Source organism: Alexandromys fortis, unplaced genomic scaffold, assembly GCF_014885135.2.
Source record: "Alexandromys fortis isolate MF-2015 unplaced genomic scaffold, M_Fortis_MF-2015_v1.1 scaffold_275, whole genome shotgun sequence".
In the NCBI taxonomy this organism is placed as follows: domain Eukaryota; kingdom Metazoa; phylum Chordata; class Mammalia; order Rodentia; family Cricetidae; genus Alexandromys; species Alexandromys fortis.
The window spans coordinates 518297-536580 of NW_026068182.1; the positions used below are offsets into that span (position 1 = coordinate 518297).

The 18284-nt window shown below is 38.2% G+C and overlaps 2 protein-coding genes across 5 annotated transcripts in view; one reads left to right on the top strand and one right to left on the bottom strand.

The window, feature by feature from the left end:
* Aff2 (ALF transcription elongation factor 2) overlaps positions 1-18284 on the bottom strand; it is a 521318-nt gene that overhangs the window by 104097 nt on the left and 398937 nt on the right. The gene's annotated exons all lie outside the window — the stretch shown is intronic.
* LOC126492690 (NADH dehydrogenase [ubiquinone] 1 beta subcomplex subunit 4-like) lies at positions 16745-17220 on the top strand. Its single transcript, XM_050129238.1, has one exon. The coding sequence runs from the start codon at positions 16768-16770 to the stop codon at positions 17155-17157; it is 390 nt and encodes a 129-aa protein (XP_049985195.1). The 5' UTR covers positions 16745-16767; the 3' UTR covers positions 17158-17220.

An 18284-nucleotide genomic window follows, 5' to 3' on the forward strand; every position in this document is an offset into this window, starting at 1 on the left:
ATGGGCACAGGAGATCGCTTCTTAAGTATAACCCCAGCAGCACAGACACTAAGGGCAACATTGAATAAATGGGACCTACTAAAGCTGAGAAGCTTCTGTAAAGCAAAGGACACTGTCACTAAGACAAAAAGGCAACCCACTGACTGGGAGAAGATCTTTACCAACTCTTGCTGTAAAATTTGATCCACAAGATTTAAACTCATATTGTGTATAAGAAATTGTTTTTTTCCTAAAGCAAGGCATCTGAAAAATATGAGAGGTATAGACTTTGGTAATGAATGGTGGCCAAACAACATCTTTAGTTGATAGAAGTATTAAGTTGTGTGCTATCTCTCTCTACAATCCAGGTTGGAGTTATTACAGGAAGAGAAGCTTATTTCCTTAAAGTTCCAGCTACACAGGCTTTAAAGACCAATTTATATTCATCTTTTAATTGATTAATTATGAGTTTAGACCTCATTAGAATGCAAGTAGAGGGATTCTCAACCATTCTGGACCAATCTCTCAGGCATGATACTCTGTTCTTGTCTTTTCTTTTTTCTTTTCTTTTTCTTTTCTTTCCTTTCCTTTCCTTTCTTTTCTTTTCTTTTCTTTTCTTATTTCCTTTTCTTCTTTCTTCCTGGGTTAGCATCAAGCTTAACTATGAATCCAAAATTCTATTCCTCAACTCTGGAAATAATATACAGTGCGCTTGCATGGCTCACTCAGACTTTATTTCCTCTACAAAAGTTTTCTAGAAACAATAATCGTTACAAAGAATCTGTTTCCTCTGTCAGTTCCCTAAACTGTGTCTGATGGCAGCACAGTTTTCCACAGTGCTTCCCTCATTACCACCAGTCCTTAACTCTCATGTGGGTGACAGGGCACACTTGATTCACTTCCATCTTCTCTAGAGCATCTTTCCAAAGAGGATAGAGTCCACCAACTTCATTTTGTATACAAGGCAGGAAAGTTTCAGATAGGTGAACTATTTACTCAAGGTCACACAGATAGTACAACATCTATGCTTAAACTACCATTTTTGAATTCACATCTGTATTTTGTATCTATAAGAAGGAAGAGAGAGAGGGAAATGAAACTTCTAGTTTGATTTAGCATGGAATGCTGTTTTAGGGATCTTGTTCAAGTGTTGCAGAGGGCTTCATGTCACAGAGAGAATGCAATAATTCTCCAAAGAAAGCATAACTTTCCCACTCCCATACTCAAGCACCCAAGCCCAGAAAGCAGATGTTAAGGTCAAAACAACAGCAACTGATATAAAGGATGATTGATGAGGACAATTATTTGAGATGGTTTTAGGTAAACTAATTTTGCAGGGTTTATGACTGTACTGCAAACAACTAATAGCTGTTTTGAAGATCTTAGAAGATAAAAATATGTATCTTGATATTTCTTTTGAAGTTTTGAGTTTGTAGTTCTAAACTAGTAGTTCTTTACAATGCATTCCAGGAAATGAAACCTGTATATTGGATCATTTTTACAAGCTACAGAATCAAAATATTTTTTAAACTATCTGTGTTTCCTATTGTAAAATGTTCTTCGCTGTGTGTTCATGTGTATATGTTAGTATGTGTCAAAATGGTCAGCACAACAAATGACACAAGATCCATCCATTTGTAGTGGTTAATTTTCTGACTCAAGTAAAGTGCTAAGTATCTGATCTGGGTCACATAATTTAACACCCACAAGGAGTCCGTGATGGAAATCTGTTGCTAGCAATGCTTCCTAAATGAGCTTTATAGATGTTATAAAATGTGCTTATGACTATACAAGTAGAAGTCATGAAGACAAATTTGGGACCCAAACCATCTGCAGACACAATTTAGGAGTACATGTTTTCCTAGAGGACACAGATTATAAAGTATGATACATGAAACCATATCACCAATAAGAACAAAATGAGCTCACAAATGACATTAACATGAAATGACTACTGGCTAATCATAGGCTCTGACATTTGGTGGAATCATTATGATCTCTGAGCCACATGTGCATCACTCGGTTTCCAGTGGACATAGACTTTGGTTGTGAGCACTGGAATCACAATTGGAGCTAATGGTGAAAATACTCCACAAAATCATACAATGGATCTAGGCAGTCATTCATTTGGAAAGATGTTATCTTGGTGAGAAAAATAATAGGAATTATTAATATTATTAAGTCACTACAAAGGAAAGCTTCTGTATTCCTGCACTTCTACCATTTGAATTTGCTGAGCAATCTGTGGACAAACAATGGTCATTCAGGAAATGTCTAATAGTATCTCAAAGGTGGATATACAAATGAGGTCATGGTTTTTAAGGTGACTTTCCTTCATGTAGAATGAGCAAATTTGGGCAGAAGTACAAATTTGGGTTATTTTACTTCTTAGACAATTGTCTATGAGTTTAACAGGGAAATGAAATATTCTCTAATTTATAATTTTGAAAATGGTTAGCTATTGATACCATTCTGTTCCTTCAGACAATCCTGCAAGTTTGAAGTTATTCTATGCTTTCCAATGTCTTCTACATGCTTGTCTTATGGATGTGGGGTATTCTTACAGTCCTAAATGGGGCTGTTCACTCAGCCCTACCCCCCTTCCCTGAGTGAGGATGCTCACTCAGGTTTTAAACTTTCAGCTAAAGTTAAGAGCCACAGCCTCTGGACCATTTAACTATTTTGGGGTCTTCTGATTACTTAGATTGTCATTGCCATCCTGAGTATGCAGAGCTGATGGCAATCAGAGTAAGATCCAAATAGCTTCAGTTGCATTCCACAGCTGGGCTTTGGAGTAATTGTATAGTCCAAAGAGTCAAGGGATACTTGAAGACTTATGCCTTCTCATCATAGTCTTCCTGTATACTATCTTCTAGAATAGTAATTTGGCTTCTTATAGTTCTATTCCATAAAGGATCTTTCTTCTTAACAAGCAAACAGGAAGGAATGTGATATAAGCAGTTTAATATTACTTGAGAAATTGTATATTTGTCATACTTAGTGGTCTGTATTCTATGAAACACTAACTTGTTGGTTGGTAGAAAGATAGGTAGCTAATTAAGAAGTGGTGATATTTTTCAGAACATCAAGTTTCCCAAGGTAATGGTTCTGAGGCTTTCCCCAAGACCTTATAAGGAGCTTCATCTAATTTCTGAGATTTTAAATTATAAGTTTTTGATTCATTGATTATCTCACTGGGAATCTTCAGCTTGAGAATCATAACAATTGGCCATTGGTTTGAAAACTTGTATTATATTCCATGCGAATCTCCAAAATATGCCAAGTGGGGACAAGTGCCTCAAGTAAGACCCACAGCCTGTGTCTGTGCCAGATCTTGCACCTACTATGTGCATGTAGACACAGGAAAGATGGTATTGAATAGTTTAGCTTATGGCTTGCTGCAAATTGCAGAAAATAAGTATCTTCAAATATTTTGGTGGTTTAGCATAAGAATAAAGAATTTTCTCCTAGAGGCTATCTAGTCCAGACTTCTCTATGTCCCTGTACTGCACATGCGTCATGAACACATTGTTAAATGGGTGAGAGAAAAAAATAGCATTTCATAGCACAGGAAAATTATATGGCAATTAGATTTCAGTTTTTAAAAGTACAGTTTTATTGGCACACAACCATCCCCATTTGTTATGTATTGGTTCTAGCTGCTTACATATCACAGTGGTCAAGATGACTAGTTGCAACAAAGATGAAAACAAGTAATATTTGACTTTGTTGAAAAAATGTTTTTGATCTTCCATGAAAAGTCTATGTTTTTCAAATTTTTAAGGGAAAAAAATCATTCCTATGCCAAATAAAATCTTCCAAGGAATTCCAAGCAAATAGATAAAAACAGGACTTCCTTAGATAGCCTCAGAGATAAGTGGAACATGTTTGAAACAAGTTCATTTAGTTAAGTTTCATTTTGTTGAGATAATACAGCTTTATAGGTACTTCTAAGGATTCATTCAGAAACCCAACTTCCTTATTTCAGTTCCCTGAACCTCAGTTTAATCTTTTGCTCAATGAGGATAAAAACACGTGTCTCAGAGATTTAGTTACTATTGATGATATGTATATCAGGATGCCTGAAAAGCACAGTGTATTCATCCTTTTCTAAGCATAGCTGTCTTTTTGTCTATCCTGCTTACATTAGCCAAAGTCAGTAGTATGAACTCTGACATGAATGATTGCTGATGTGTACTAAATGCCATCACATGAGCCTTGAATTTTCTTAAAACTGATTACATAAATTCAGAATAAGTTCAAATTTCCTGCTCTATGGTCATTATTTCAAACCTGACTTTAATCTTACTGCTATTTTTCTTTGGGTTGCATAATTTTCTACCAGTTATGATGCAAATATAAACTACCCCAAAGCCATGCAGATTGCTTCAAGATCTTTCAGGGTTTTTTCTTCTCTTCCGTCTCTCCTGTCCTTTTCTCTTCTTTCCTTTAGTTTTCTTCTCCTACCCCTTCTTCTATTCTTTCTCCTTCTTTCCCATTCTTCTCATTTTCCCCTTCTTCCTGCCCCTACTCAAGCATCAATACTGGGACTTCCTGAGAGAAAATCTATTAGATTTGTGCAGATTTGAAACAAAAATAGCCTGGATAATTTTGCAGGAAATAATAATGTTTTTATTAACTCTGCTTTGAGAATTTCATGTGGTTACTGCATTATATCACCAGCCCTTCCAACTCCTTCTCCACTTCCTTGAAAAACTATGACCTCTTTTTCTTTAATTAGTATTCTTAGACAGACACATATACTCTGCTCACACACACAACGTGCTGAGTCCTTTAAGTGATGTTTATTTGTATATGTGTTTAGAGCTGACCACGTGGTATTGGGTAACTGAATAGGGAAATCATCTTTGAGGAGGACTGATTCTTCTTCTCTCAGAAGTCATTAATTGCCTGCAAGTCCTCATCTAGGGGTGGGCCTTGTGAGATTTCCTCATCCAAGTAGGTATGTCAAACACTGGGCTTCTAGGCCTCAATCATCATACTCAACAGCACTGTTCTAGGAGCTTTAAGTCCAAACATTGCACTGTCTGTAGTTTGGAAACAGACTGGGCAGCTTTATTCTCGATTGGAAAGACAGATTTCATGCCAAGAATCCATCACTTTGTGGTTATCCTTTTTAGCGTTTCTTAAGTTTCTAAGAGCCCCCAAAGCTGATTAGAGAGAAGAAACCTTTGTAAATACCTCCAAAGTACCTCATGATCAGAAGGTACTTCATTAGTCATCTCTCCAGATCAGCTTCTAATTACTAAAGGATTAAGTGAAGAGCTCCTCTGTGGAGCTGGCCCATTAATCTCCACCTAACACTCCTCGAAACAACGGAAGTATTTAAGTGTTGTTAAGGGCACTACAACTCAGTTATGCTGAAAGCCATTTCGCCTTAAATTAAACTCATTGGTAGTTAGGACCAATACTTTAGTTGTATCTGCAAATTCTAAGACACTGATAGCTGAGTACTTTAACTTGGAATGTTTCTAGAGAAAGGCTACAGATAAGAGTTATTTCCTGGCATCAATATAGCAGGTAGGATTTATTTTATGCTGATGCACAAAGAATTTACATTTTATTTCTGATTATGTAAGTGAAATATTCAGATGACTATATATGTCCAACTAAATGTTGACAGCAGTGTTGCTCAGTTGTTTATAAAATTCTATGTGATTTGTATGCTAAGCTCTTTCTGGTGACAATAAAAGTGACTTTTTATATTTCAAAGTAGAAGGAGGTGAATTGCCTCATAGCCTCCATTGACAGTGTTTCAACTCTATACAGTGCCTCAGCTGCCATATGTTGCCTATGGCATGTATACATTTCAGCAGTAAATATTTTTAATGTACATACTATTTTTTAATGTGCATGCATACAAGACAAGTTAAGGTCAAGAATGAGTCGTGGCTGATCATCCTAGTAAGGCCACAAAGAATATTTTCACATTTAGACTGGTTACTACTTACATGATGAAAGATAGGAAGAACTGCCAAAGTTTTCTGTCCCTTTTAGATTATTGGTTCTATACACCAAACGAGGTATGCTAAAATCCAAGTGGCTCTGAGAAAACTTCAGAGCAAGTTACAGGATAGTCTGTAGCTGGGCTTTTCTGAATTTGAGCTCAGCAGAATTTTATGCTGCATTTCTTCTACTCTACAAGGAGAGCACGGGCTTTGTACCTCTAGAGAATCTGGAACGCAATAGAAACTGTCTTATGATAGTCTCCCACAGGAGAGAAGAAAACAAGTGGGAGATGGCCCTGAAGTACATACCATGTTTACCTCCACTCTCCGGGAAGGGAGGATCACTAGGTTTTCTGATGAGGTTCAGATTGACTGCAGCTCAAGTTGCTGACTAGATGGCCTGTTTGTGTACCTGCAGTCTTCATGGTCGCATAATAAACATACTTCCCACATCACCAAACATCTTCATCACTTGCTAACTACATCTTACAGGACCTCCCTTGCAGACTCTTATGCCATGCTGGATATATTATTTATAAATTTTTCAGGGCAAATGTAATAACCACAATTAAGTTCTAGCAAATGCTGGGAATGTTGTTACTATAAAGGAAACAAAAGCTAACATATTTATTTCTCTATTAGGCAATGATATATGTGACCTAAGATGGCTCACATCTTAAATTGTCATGCAGCACCCATTCAAGTCTGAAGGTCCACACTGGGAAAAAATAGCCAATGTTCTATAAACTTTGATTACCAAATTTTCTTTCTATAAAAGTACTTCAGTGGTACTGTGACTTCTGAATGCAGTCAAGCACTGGGCTTATATGAAAGAAGCCTTTTCTCCAGTCAGGCCCCAATTCAAATAATTACTACCAATTCACCTTGTTTAAATTCCTTGAACTCTCAAGTGCCTCTGTGAACTGGAAACCTTATATGCCACCTTATAGGATTGTTGCAACTATTAAATGAGATAGCTAATGTCAAATACTTATCACAAAAGAATCAGCCAAATCCTTACCATTTGTTATGACTATTGGCTCACAGTTTTTAGGTCTAAATTATAGTGAATACATCAATACAATTCTATTTAGAAATATAGTAAATTAGAAGAATGAGATTCAAGTTAAGATAAAGCTGAATAAAGAAGAACTGTACCCTTTCACACTATTGCATATCAGAGACCTATGCAAATCATTGTTCACACAAAAGGAAACTTTATAATATTATTTTCTCAGATCTTTCAATTTTAAAAAGTTTAAATCTATTCAAAATGCAACTGAACTTTATACCACAAAATATTAATCAATCAGATTCCAGAAATACACAGTTTGATAATTTTGTTTTGTTTTTAAAAGGGAAATGTGTATTTAATTAATTTTTTCTAAAATAATATATTATTACTCATTTGGAATTTTCAGATCATGCACCCTGATCACACTCCCTTTCCAGGCATCCCAGATCTGCCTCCCTACTTTTGTGACCTCCCCCGACCAAAAAAAAAAATAGGAAGAAACAAACAGAAAGTCCAATTTTTTGTTGCCCATATCCTTACTGGTTAATGGCTAACATCCCAGTGACTATCCCCTTAAGAAAAAAAAAAACTGAGTTCTTCTACACCTACACCCCAGCCAGAAGGCATCAATTTTGGTCTGTATTGCCACCGAAGACCATGCTGAGGTCTGTGGCATGTGCTGACACTGGAGACCACGTGGATGTCCCTGGTCTGTGCTGTTGTCAGATCCCTGATTTTTTCCTTTTCTTCTTTTCTTTTCTTATTTTTAATTTATCTCAACTGCATCTTCCCTTCACTCCCTTCCCTCCACTCCTCTCAGACCTGTCTACCTTCTCTCTTCCCCTATATCCATCCATCCTCTGTTTCCCTTTAGAAAAGAGCAGGCATCCCAAGGCTATCAACTGAACATGGCATAGTAAGATACAATAAGACTACACACAAAAACCCTCATAACAAGGCTGGACAAGGTAAACTAAGTAGGAGGAAAAGGGTCCCAAGAGCATACAGAAGAGTTCGAGATGTCCCCACTCCCGCTATTAGGGTTCCCACAAAAACACCAAGCTTATAACTATAGCATATATGGAGAGGATCTCTAGTGCAGACCTATGCAGGATATTAATGTTTATTCTTATGATATATAATGCCATCAGCCAATAAAGTGATAAAAGCCATGCAGTCACATCAAGAGATTGTAAACTTATTTAATAAAGGTCCAGAACCTTTCCTTATCCCTACTTTTTGAAAAATGAGGTCAAGAAAGAAAGTTTCATTCTAGGCAAGGAATTTGTAACAGTAAAATATGAATCTAAGCACAGGTTTTAATTAATTGTGTCTATACTTATATTAATCTTGAATGTATATTTTGAAATAAAATTAGAAATCCTGGCGTTTTGAAAAGTATGAATAATGCCAATTTATTTGCTAAAAAAAGAACACAGACTAATATAAACCATTGGTTCTTTCTTTCTTTCTTTCTTTCTTTCTTTCTTTCTTTCTTTCTTTCTTTCTTTCTGGCTTTTCAAGGCAGGGTTTTTCTGTAGCTTTGGAGCCTGTCCTGGAACTAGCTCTTGTAGACAAACCTGGCCTCGAACGCACCTTTGCCTCCTGAATGCTGGAATTAAAGGCATGCCCCACCACCACCTGGCTTTGGTATTATTTTTCTAATAATTACATCAGTTTATGTTTTTATGCTTTGTGTAGTCTAGAGAATGGTCTACCACAACCATGTTATTTTTTATTTTAAATGAATGGAAGCAACAGATAGTAAAAATGATAATATCGAATAAAACATCACCAAATTAATGTTTACAGCATCTAGCACAACTCAACTAAAGAAGCCCTGTTAAAACTATTGAGTTGCTATTGTGAAGCTTATTTTTTAAGCATAAAATATCCTCTCTGTATCCTCTCTGATGTGGGATTCTCCTCTGTATGCTGTGAATATCATTGGCTAATGAAGAAAACTATCTTGGGGCTGGGCAGGGCAGAATAGAGGTAGGCAGGAAAACCTGAACAGAATGCTGGGAGAAAGAAGGAAGAGTTAGGAGATACCATGGAGCTGCCAGAGGAGAAAGACACAGATGCCAGTCAGAACCTTGCCTGTAGGCCACAAGCCTCGTGGTAAAATATAAAATAATGGAAATGGGTTAACCAATGGTATAAGAGCTACCTAGCAATATGCTTAAGTAATTGGCCAAGCAGTGATTTAAATAATATAGTTTCTGAGTGATTATTTTGGGAGTCTGGGTGGCTGGAAATGAACAAGTGTCTTCCTTACAACACCTCTCTATGGACTTACAGTCAATAGTGTTTTACTTAGCATCATCATTATCATCATTTAGTACTTCTAATCTAGATAATACAGAACATAGAAAATAATAACATCTAAAAGGATCAGAAAGGGAGATCAAATTAGTTTTTGCCCCTTAGCCTGTCTTTAACATTGTAGCTGGAAAGTAAAAACAAAATCAAGTGTACCCAGAGCTCAGTGGGGGCAGAAATAAGAACAGAGAATAAGCCTAGAACAAAGAAGTCTAGAAGAGAAGGAATATTCTATCTCATTTAGAGAAAAACAGGCTAGGAGATGCTGGGCAGACAAAATACAGTATAGTCCACATCTTTTGACTGTAGAAAACAAGATCCTCCCTCTATAATAACGAATTCCAGAGAGACTGGTGAAAATGAAGCAGTTCTTGCTATACACTGTAAGGAACATCAGCACAGAGAAAAGGCAACATTGCCTAGTGTGCTGGCTTAATACAAGACAGTGTGGTGTTTTAAAATCCCCTTATTATGAGGAATTTCTGATCTCTTTTTCCATCTGCTGGTCCTTGCCCCATTCCCAAATTCTCCATCCTGTTTGTTTAGGATGCAACAATTTAACAAATAATATGGCCTTGGAGACTGCTACTTTTTCTGATCATGTGCTCAGTCATATAGCATGCTCCCTGTAACATCCCAACTATTAAGGTTTTGAGACCAGCAGGGGCCAGCTCACAGCTATGGGAGAAGGAGGGACCTAGTGCCTTCTGTAACTCTGAAGAACTCTAAAAGCACCTCATACTGAAAATGAACCACAACAATTTATTCCTTACATGTCCAAGCAAGCTGATACTTTTTTTTAGCCTAGCTGTTGCTTCTTCACACTGCAGATTATCTAGCATCTAGTAATCTATCCTTTGGTTTCAAGATGGGATCTGTGTTTTCTCAAAAATTGTCCTTGGGATGCTGAAAAAAAAAAAAAAACAGATGAGTCTTAACTTGGGCCAGGTCAATCACTTGGTCAAGGGACCACTCCTCAGGGGTTAGGCTCATCTGAATCCATGCTAAAGAGATAGGCAGAAAAAGAAATTCCTTGAATTAGGGACCCAGAGGTTTATTGAAACCAATACCCCGCCCCCCACACACATCATTTGTCACAACAATAATTCACTCTTACTAGAGACTTTAGAAAGTCCACATACACTAGGTGAGTTTGGAGAGAAAAAAAATGGGAATGTGTAGTAAAGAGAGAAGAACTGTCAGAATCTTTTTCCAATCAAAGGTAGCTTGCCTGCCAAGGGCCAATGTTCCATAACTTTCCCACCTTTAATTTCCCCATCTTACAAATAATTTTTGCAGCTATTTCAATCTCCCTAACCTCATAAAACTTTTGTTTACACTAAGGCTCTGATACCTTCTCATGCCCTGGGGCATCGGGCAGCTTCTCCTCTCCCTTCATTTCCTTCACACCTATTCTTTTAAAAATTGCACAAGACTATGAGGTTATACCCCAGCCAATGGTGAAAAGACAAATTCACCACCTTCATTAGGATAAAAACTAAGTGAATTTCCCTCTCTTGGTGTTCTTGCTAGCCTAGTTTGTGTCAAGGCACACTGTTTTTGCAAAAGGAAAAGTGATAGTAAGCTTAAAATGGCAAACAAGTTTAAACAGTTTTGAGGTACTGCATATGAATGAAAAATCTTAATGGCATAAGAAGCCATAGCTATCATTTCCATTTTCAAAAACAATCAACCATTAAAATATTCAACAATTCTATTGACACTCATGATTATCTACAAGGTTCATAAATACAGAGGTACTGGGAAATGTAATTGAAAATTTGATCACACTGTTTTAACAAAGTAAGAATTGTTTCATAAGGGGCTCTACAATGTCTATGCATATATTTCCCTAAGTGACAATCTAAGGCATTCCCCCAAGAGAATTCAACAGTTATGTTGAAACACTTGGCTTCAAGGCCAATCTTGCATGAACTGTAATACAGAAGAATTTTCTGAACATTTTGAGTAATGCGACTTAAATAATTTAATGGCTCTTTCTGTACATGTTAAATGAGTTGCAAGATATACTTTGCTTTTGCAGAAGGCTTGTTTACACTATAAATTGTAGTACATGGCACAATCACATTGAAATAGAAAGCAGTCATGTTGAGTCATTCTGGCCATCTCTCTCTAAATTTCACCACAGTGTACATGAATCCTCTGTGACTCATTAATATAACCAAAGTTTTTCTTAACCTGCTATGCTGAAGGTAAGGCTAACATCTCAGCATTGCCACTGAACCCTAGAGAAAGACTGTTCAGATGATCTTAGAGAACATTGGGTCCATCAGAAAGGTTCAGAAGATGAGTGGAGCTGAGTTAAGGAGTGGCCACTAATGTTGTAGGGATTCTTTTGGCTGGTAAAAACAATGGAGTTGGACAATGGTGCTGGTTCATACTGTGTGAATATACTAAGTAGAACGCTGAATTATAAATTCAATAAAAATTCAAATGGTGAATTGTGTGTAGTGTTGCATATCAAAAAGACTGCTTGTAAAATTCTGAATCTCAGCTGGGCAGTGGTATGGGAAGTTCTTCTGTCTATGTGTTACTTTTATTGGTTAATGAATAAAGAAACTGCTTTGAGCCTATAGCAGGGCAGAATGGAGCTAGGCAGGGAAAATTAAACTGAATGCTGGGTGAAAGGAGGTGGAGTCAAGGAGACACCATATAACCCCACTGGACACAAACACCAGATGGAACTTTATCCGGTAAGCAACAGCCACGTAGCAATACACAGATTAATAGAAATGGGTTAACCAAAGGTATAAGAGCTAGCTAGTAATATTCTTAAGCTTTTGGCCAAGTAGTGATTTCAATAATATAGTTTCTGTGTGATTATTTCAAGGCTGAGCAGCCAGAAACAAACAAGCGGCCTCTGCCTACAACAGGCCAGTATGGAGGAGAACTAAAATGTCAACTAATACCTTCCTGTTACAATGTCCCTAATCACTCTTCTTCCTGCCCCGAGTGACAGCGATTGACAGATAGTCTTAGATGTACTCTCCCATCTACAGAGAAAAGCTAAAAAGCTACTTTGCCCATGTAATCCCTTTCTTTACTTTTTTTTTTAACACATTGAATCTGCAACTGATGAAGCTACCACATGCCTTACTGTGGGAACAACAAGAACAACAACAACAAAAAAAGCAAAAAAAATTTGTCATTTTGGAGTGAGACAAAGCATTGCATTAAGATGCAGCTGTCTGGATGGCATGTGGAGCAATCTAGGATCTCATCCACAGAGACTACTTTACCCTTCTTGGCTTCAGAATTTTCAGACCCGAGGCTAATGGTGAAAGGAAGTTATCTGATCAGCGGCCCCTTCTTGGTAGCAAGCATTTCCCATGCCTGTGCCTGATGAGCCCTATAGGCAGCCTGTGTTTAATAGAGACTGACAATATAGATGAGTTGCTCTAATTGGGCCACAGGACTAAAGAAAGAAACCCCACATTTTAGTAGTTCACAGAGAAGTGGGGAGAGGATGTGGATTTGGTGGTTGCAACAAGAGATTCACAAAGCACAAGTAAAACAGGCATGTGTCTATGTCAAAACAGAAAAAAAGGTATCAGTCTGCCCTGGTCTCAGGTGTGGAGTCCACAGGGCACTAATGTTCTATCAGCTAATCCATTTTCCAGACTGTGACACATGGGGTTAGGTTGCCAGACTCCTAGGAGGGCCCAGCATGGACAGTACAGCACCTACACAAATGCAAATGTTAGGCTACAAATCCCATTTAAATTGACTTCCCTTAAGATGAGAGATCATTTTCCTTTAACCCTTTTCTGATTATCTATCCTCTAACCTTCACAATCTTAGATTCAACACTCTTAAAATGTTCATGATGTTCTTTATCATGCAGACAGAATTCCTCCACAAACACACATTCCCATCACCAGCTACTGTCTGCTTTCCCTGGTTATTAGCATTGTAAACTGCTTGTCTGCCTTGCACCTCTTTACAGACCTTGCTGCTGACTTTCCTACTATGACCTTGCATTCCACGATCTGGCCAAAGAAAACATCCATGGTAACTTGGGCGGGGGTGGGGGAGTGGGGGGCTGATGTCTTGTCCACAAGCCTCCTCTCTAAGACTATGAAGGTCAGAGCACCTTCAGTCTAGGACCAAGCAGGGAACACTCAGTTGCCCTCTTGGTTTGCAGCTTACAAAGTAACATGGGTGTCTCTATGTCATCTTTCTTGACTTTGGTTATTTTTAAACACCCACCCACTCATCATGGTCAAATTGGCTTGTAACTGTCTACTAGACTTGAATCTGACAGGGATAACTGCTGTTGTTAATAGGGGCCTTCATTCTGCCCATTCAATTTACCTCAGTTTGACAGCTTCACAATAACCATCTTTCTTTGAAATCAAATTGATTTAGTGAGCAGAGAATGTGGGACAACAGCCTGATTTCTCTCTTAGTCTCCAGTGGGTTATCTTGGCATAGTGTGATACTATGAAGCCAGGGAATGAACTCCCATAGGAAAAAAAGGATGGTCAGAATCCAGAATCAATTAAGAACACAATAGAACAGAAGTGTTTATAAAGAATGTGGGAACAACTTCTACAAATATGTTGACTTTGTAGAAAAAAAAAAGTATATCATCTTCTTAAAAATATTTCATCAATTATATAAGCAATGCTAGAGCAGGCTTTTCTTAATTGAGTAACTGTAGTAATAGCAAGCAGTAATTAGCCAATAACATTATTTACTATAGTTGTTCATTAAGAAAAATCAGCTTCTTAACTCCAAGTTATTCTGAGCGATTAGGGAAGAAGAAAGTACATTGGGGATTTGTGGATGGTAGAGAGGTGTGCGATACATAACTAAGTACCTGATTATTGCCACAATCTGAGAACTATTAGAATTTGCAAATTCAGGAACGAGTATTGTCAGAGTTTGAACTGTGCTTTCTCTCTTCACATATTGAAGTCCCAACCCTCAGTACTTTGACATATAATCTTGGTGGGAGATAGGTTTAAGGGCATTATGGTAGACTCTAGGACAAAGAAACAGACATGCATATGAGTAAGATGTGAAGATGCACAGAGAGAAGACATCCAGGGACAGAAGCCAAGAAGAGAGGTGTGAAACACATCCTTCCCTCACAGCCCTCATAGACAGTATATTGTATACCAGTACCTTGTCTTTTAGAATTTTAGCCTGGAAAATTGTGAGACAATATATCACTGTGGTTTTGAGCCTCCTAGCTTGTGGTCACCACATATAAATACTAGTTCCTATGTGTAGTTTCTTCCATATTACTGTGAGAATACACCATGACCAAGGCAACTTATATAATAAAGAATTTATTTGGGGTCTAAAAGTTGTATGGGGTTAGAGTCCATAATGGTGGAACAAAGACATGGTAGCAGGAATGGCTAACAGAACACATCTTCAACAACAAGCAGGAGGCAGAAAATACACTAGAAACAACAAGAACATTTTGAAACCTCAAAGCCCACTCCAATGACCCAGCTACCACAGCAAAGCCACACCTCCTAATTCTCCCCCAATAGCTACCAACTTAGAACCAAATTTAATGAGATGTCCCCCATTAGTCTCTAGAACATCAAGTCTGATGGAGGAAGGTAATTGGTTAATTATAATAAACCAACTGCTTGGCCTCATAGCTTAGAACATAGGTGGGTGGAATAAACAGAATAGGATGCTGGGTGGAAGAGGAAGTGAGGTCAGACTCTGCTCTGCTCCCGGAGAGACCCAACAGCTCTGCTCTCTGGAGCAGAGACACCAGGATGGACGGAGGCTAGAATCTTCCCGGTAAGCGCACCTTGGGGTGCTTACACAGATTATTAGAAATGGGCTAGTACAGGTGCAAGAATTAGCCTGTAAGGGCTAGAGTTCAACGGCCAAGCAGTTCTTAAATGAATACAGTTAGTGTGTTGTTATTTCGGGCATGAGCTAGCCAAGAGGCCGGGGTGTTGGGGACGCAGCCCCGCCGCTCTTATTTCGACACAAGTCAAAGCACATTGTACAACATGTGGGCAGAGGGGAGGAAGGCAAGGAAAAGGAAGGTCACAAAGAGCAACTGGAGGCCTGGAACTCAGAAAGTCCCTACCTTTTGTCACCTTTGCTAAGGAGACAACTAGCCAGCCCAATTGTAGCCCATATTTTATGATGTTCTCATTATCCCCCACCGCATTCATCCTCTTCTGTTTAGAGTCTTCTGAGAGCTGTTCTCTGCTTTCAAGATAACACCTGATTCTGTATTACCCACCCTCAGGGGAAAACAGTGTTCTCTCTGAGACTAATGGGGAGGCATCTCATTGAAACCACCATACTAGGTCCCCAAATTACATGGCTGAGGCAGTATAGTTACATCTCAAATAGCTTTTTTTCTATCTAATTTCCATTCATATATCTACCTAGAAAATAAAACATTTAGGGATAGGATATAAATGTTAAGACCAAACAGCAACTAAGTTGACATACAGAGAGTGGGGATCAATTTACTTAACTAGAAAATAACTGAAAGAAAATAACTTGAGTCATCTAAGTCTCTTGAATTTAAATCTCATCAAAATCCAAACTCAAACCCCATGCTACCCTTCATGCCTTTGAGAAGTTGTCATAGTTTAAGAGATATTATTATTTTGGTTTTAAAAGCTTCATTTATTTTGCTTTCATCTTGGCTAATATTAAAGCTGAATTTTATTCTTTGTTTCTTATGCCAAAGCCATCTAATGGCAGTTCTTTCAAGTATGTGACATTTTAAAACTTGATCATTCTTGGATCATGTGTTTTGTCCTCTGAAGAGGTTAAAGTGTCACCCTTCTAAACATTCTGGGCTAAAGATTTCATAGGTAGTGGTAAGTCACAGAGCATGAGAGACCAGAGAAGATGACATAAAGGAAAAGTTCAGCATGATGGTAATTGTGAATGTGGGACGTATGGACTTAAACTAGCTTGTGGTCTCCTCAGGACAGGTGAGAGAGAAAGGAGGGACTGTCCTGAGTTCTGCTCTTCCAATTGTTCCTTGCAATGTTTTACTCTCTCCCACTTTCCTCCCCTCTGCCCACATGTTTTCAATGCTCTTTTGTTGTGCATGCCTTTCTACTTCTAGAGCGCTGTCACCCACTCCTCAAGCTACATCTTTAGCCTACCATATTCCTATGATTTCATCTTCCAAATCTGCCTGCCACAAATGTCTCAAGCAGTTTGTATAAATGCTGGAGTTGGATATCACAAAAGTATCAATTGCCCGTTCTTCATCTAGTGGCTGGAAGAGAGTTACAACTTGTTGCCACAATCAAGCATGTTAAGAGAGGTATTACCACCTAGAGAAAATATCAAAATTCAAAAATTAAAGTATAATTTCAATATCCATTGTATATGTATGTTTGTCACAATACCGTAAAGCTGAAAATGGTTAGCTGGACCCATTGTAAGTCTAGTTCCACAGGTAACACTTTATAAAAAGCTAGCTGGAGCAGATGTGCACGGGGAGCCAAGATGTCGGGTTCCAAGTATAAGCCCGCGCCCCTGGCCACTCTCCCCCAAACCCTCGACCCAGCCGAGTATGACGTGTCTCCGGAGACCCAAAAGGCGCAGGTCGAGCGCTTGAACATAAGGGCCCGGCTTAAACGGGAATATCTGCTTCAGTACAACGACCCCAAGCGCCAAATGCACATCGAAGATCCTGCCTTGATTCGCTGGACCTATGCAAGATCAGCAAATATTTATCCTAATTTCAGACCCACCCCCAAGAACTCACTTTTCGGAGCTGTGGCGGCATTTGGGCCCCTCATCTTCTGGTATTACATTTTCAAAACAAACAGGAACAGAAAGGAAAAACTTATCCAGGAAGGAAAATTGGACCGATCTTTGAATATCACCTATTAATTTTGGCAAGGATGACACGATCCTTGAATAATTAAATAAATCTATTATCGCTGAAAAAAAAAAGCTAGCTGGAAGTAGCTAGACCCTTAGGCTTCTTTTGCCACGAGAGCATTGTGTGTTCCCTAATGGAGGATACAGAATCAAGGTGTCAACTTGGAAACAGAGAACAACACTCAACAGGTACTAACATGCTACAGCCTTGATTTTGAACAATTCAGCGTCCAGAACTATGGAAAATAGATTTCTACTCATCATAAATTACTCAAGTTTAGGGATTTTGACATAACTCAAACAGGCTAAATTATCTTTAAAATGCTGCTGTGTTCATACACTACAAAGCCAACAGACCTTGGTTTCACTTAAACTTTTTACTTTTCATTTTTTGGTCAGTCACCCAATTCCATTGATTGGAATTCAGACATATTGTAGTGGCCTCCTTATAACAAAGACCCAACCAAGAAAGAGAACTACAGGCCTATCTCACTCATGAATATCGACGCAAAAATTTTCAATAAAATACTGGCAAACCGAATACAAGAACACATTAGAAAAATTATCCATTATGATCAAGTAGGCTTCATCCCAGAGATGCAGGGCTGGTTCAACATACGCAAATCTATCAATGTAATCCACCATATAAATAAACTGAAAGAAAAAAACCATATGATCATTTTATTAGATGCTGAAAAAGCATTCGACAAAATTCAACACCTCTTTATGATAAAGGTATTGGAGAAACTAGGGATACAAGGGCCATACCTAAATATAATAAAAGCTATTTACAGCAAGCCGACAGCTAACATTAAATTAACTGGAGAAAAACTCAAAGCCATCCCACTAAAATCAGGAACAAGACAAGGATGTCCACTCTCGACATACCTCTTCAATATAGTGCTTGAAGTTCTAGCAATAGCAATAAGAAAACATAAGGGGATCAAGAGGATTCAAATTGGAAAGGAAGAAGTTAAGCTTTCGTTATTTGCAGATGATATGATAGTATACATAAGCGACCCCAAAAAAATCTACCAAAGAACTCCTACAGCTGATAAACACCTTTAGTAATGTGGCAGGATACAAGATCAACTCCAAAAAATCAGTTGCCTTCCTATACACTAAGGATAAAGAAA

What these genes read in the sequence shown, in the direction of transcription:
- LOC126492690 (XM_050129238.1), top strand. Translation starts at nt 16,768, where the DNA reads ATGTCGGGTTCCAAGTATAAGCCCGCGCCCCTGGCCACTCTCCCCCAA.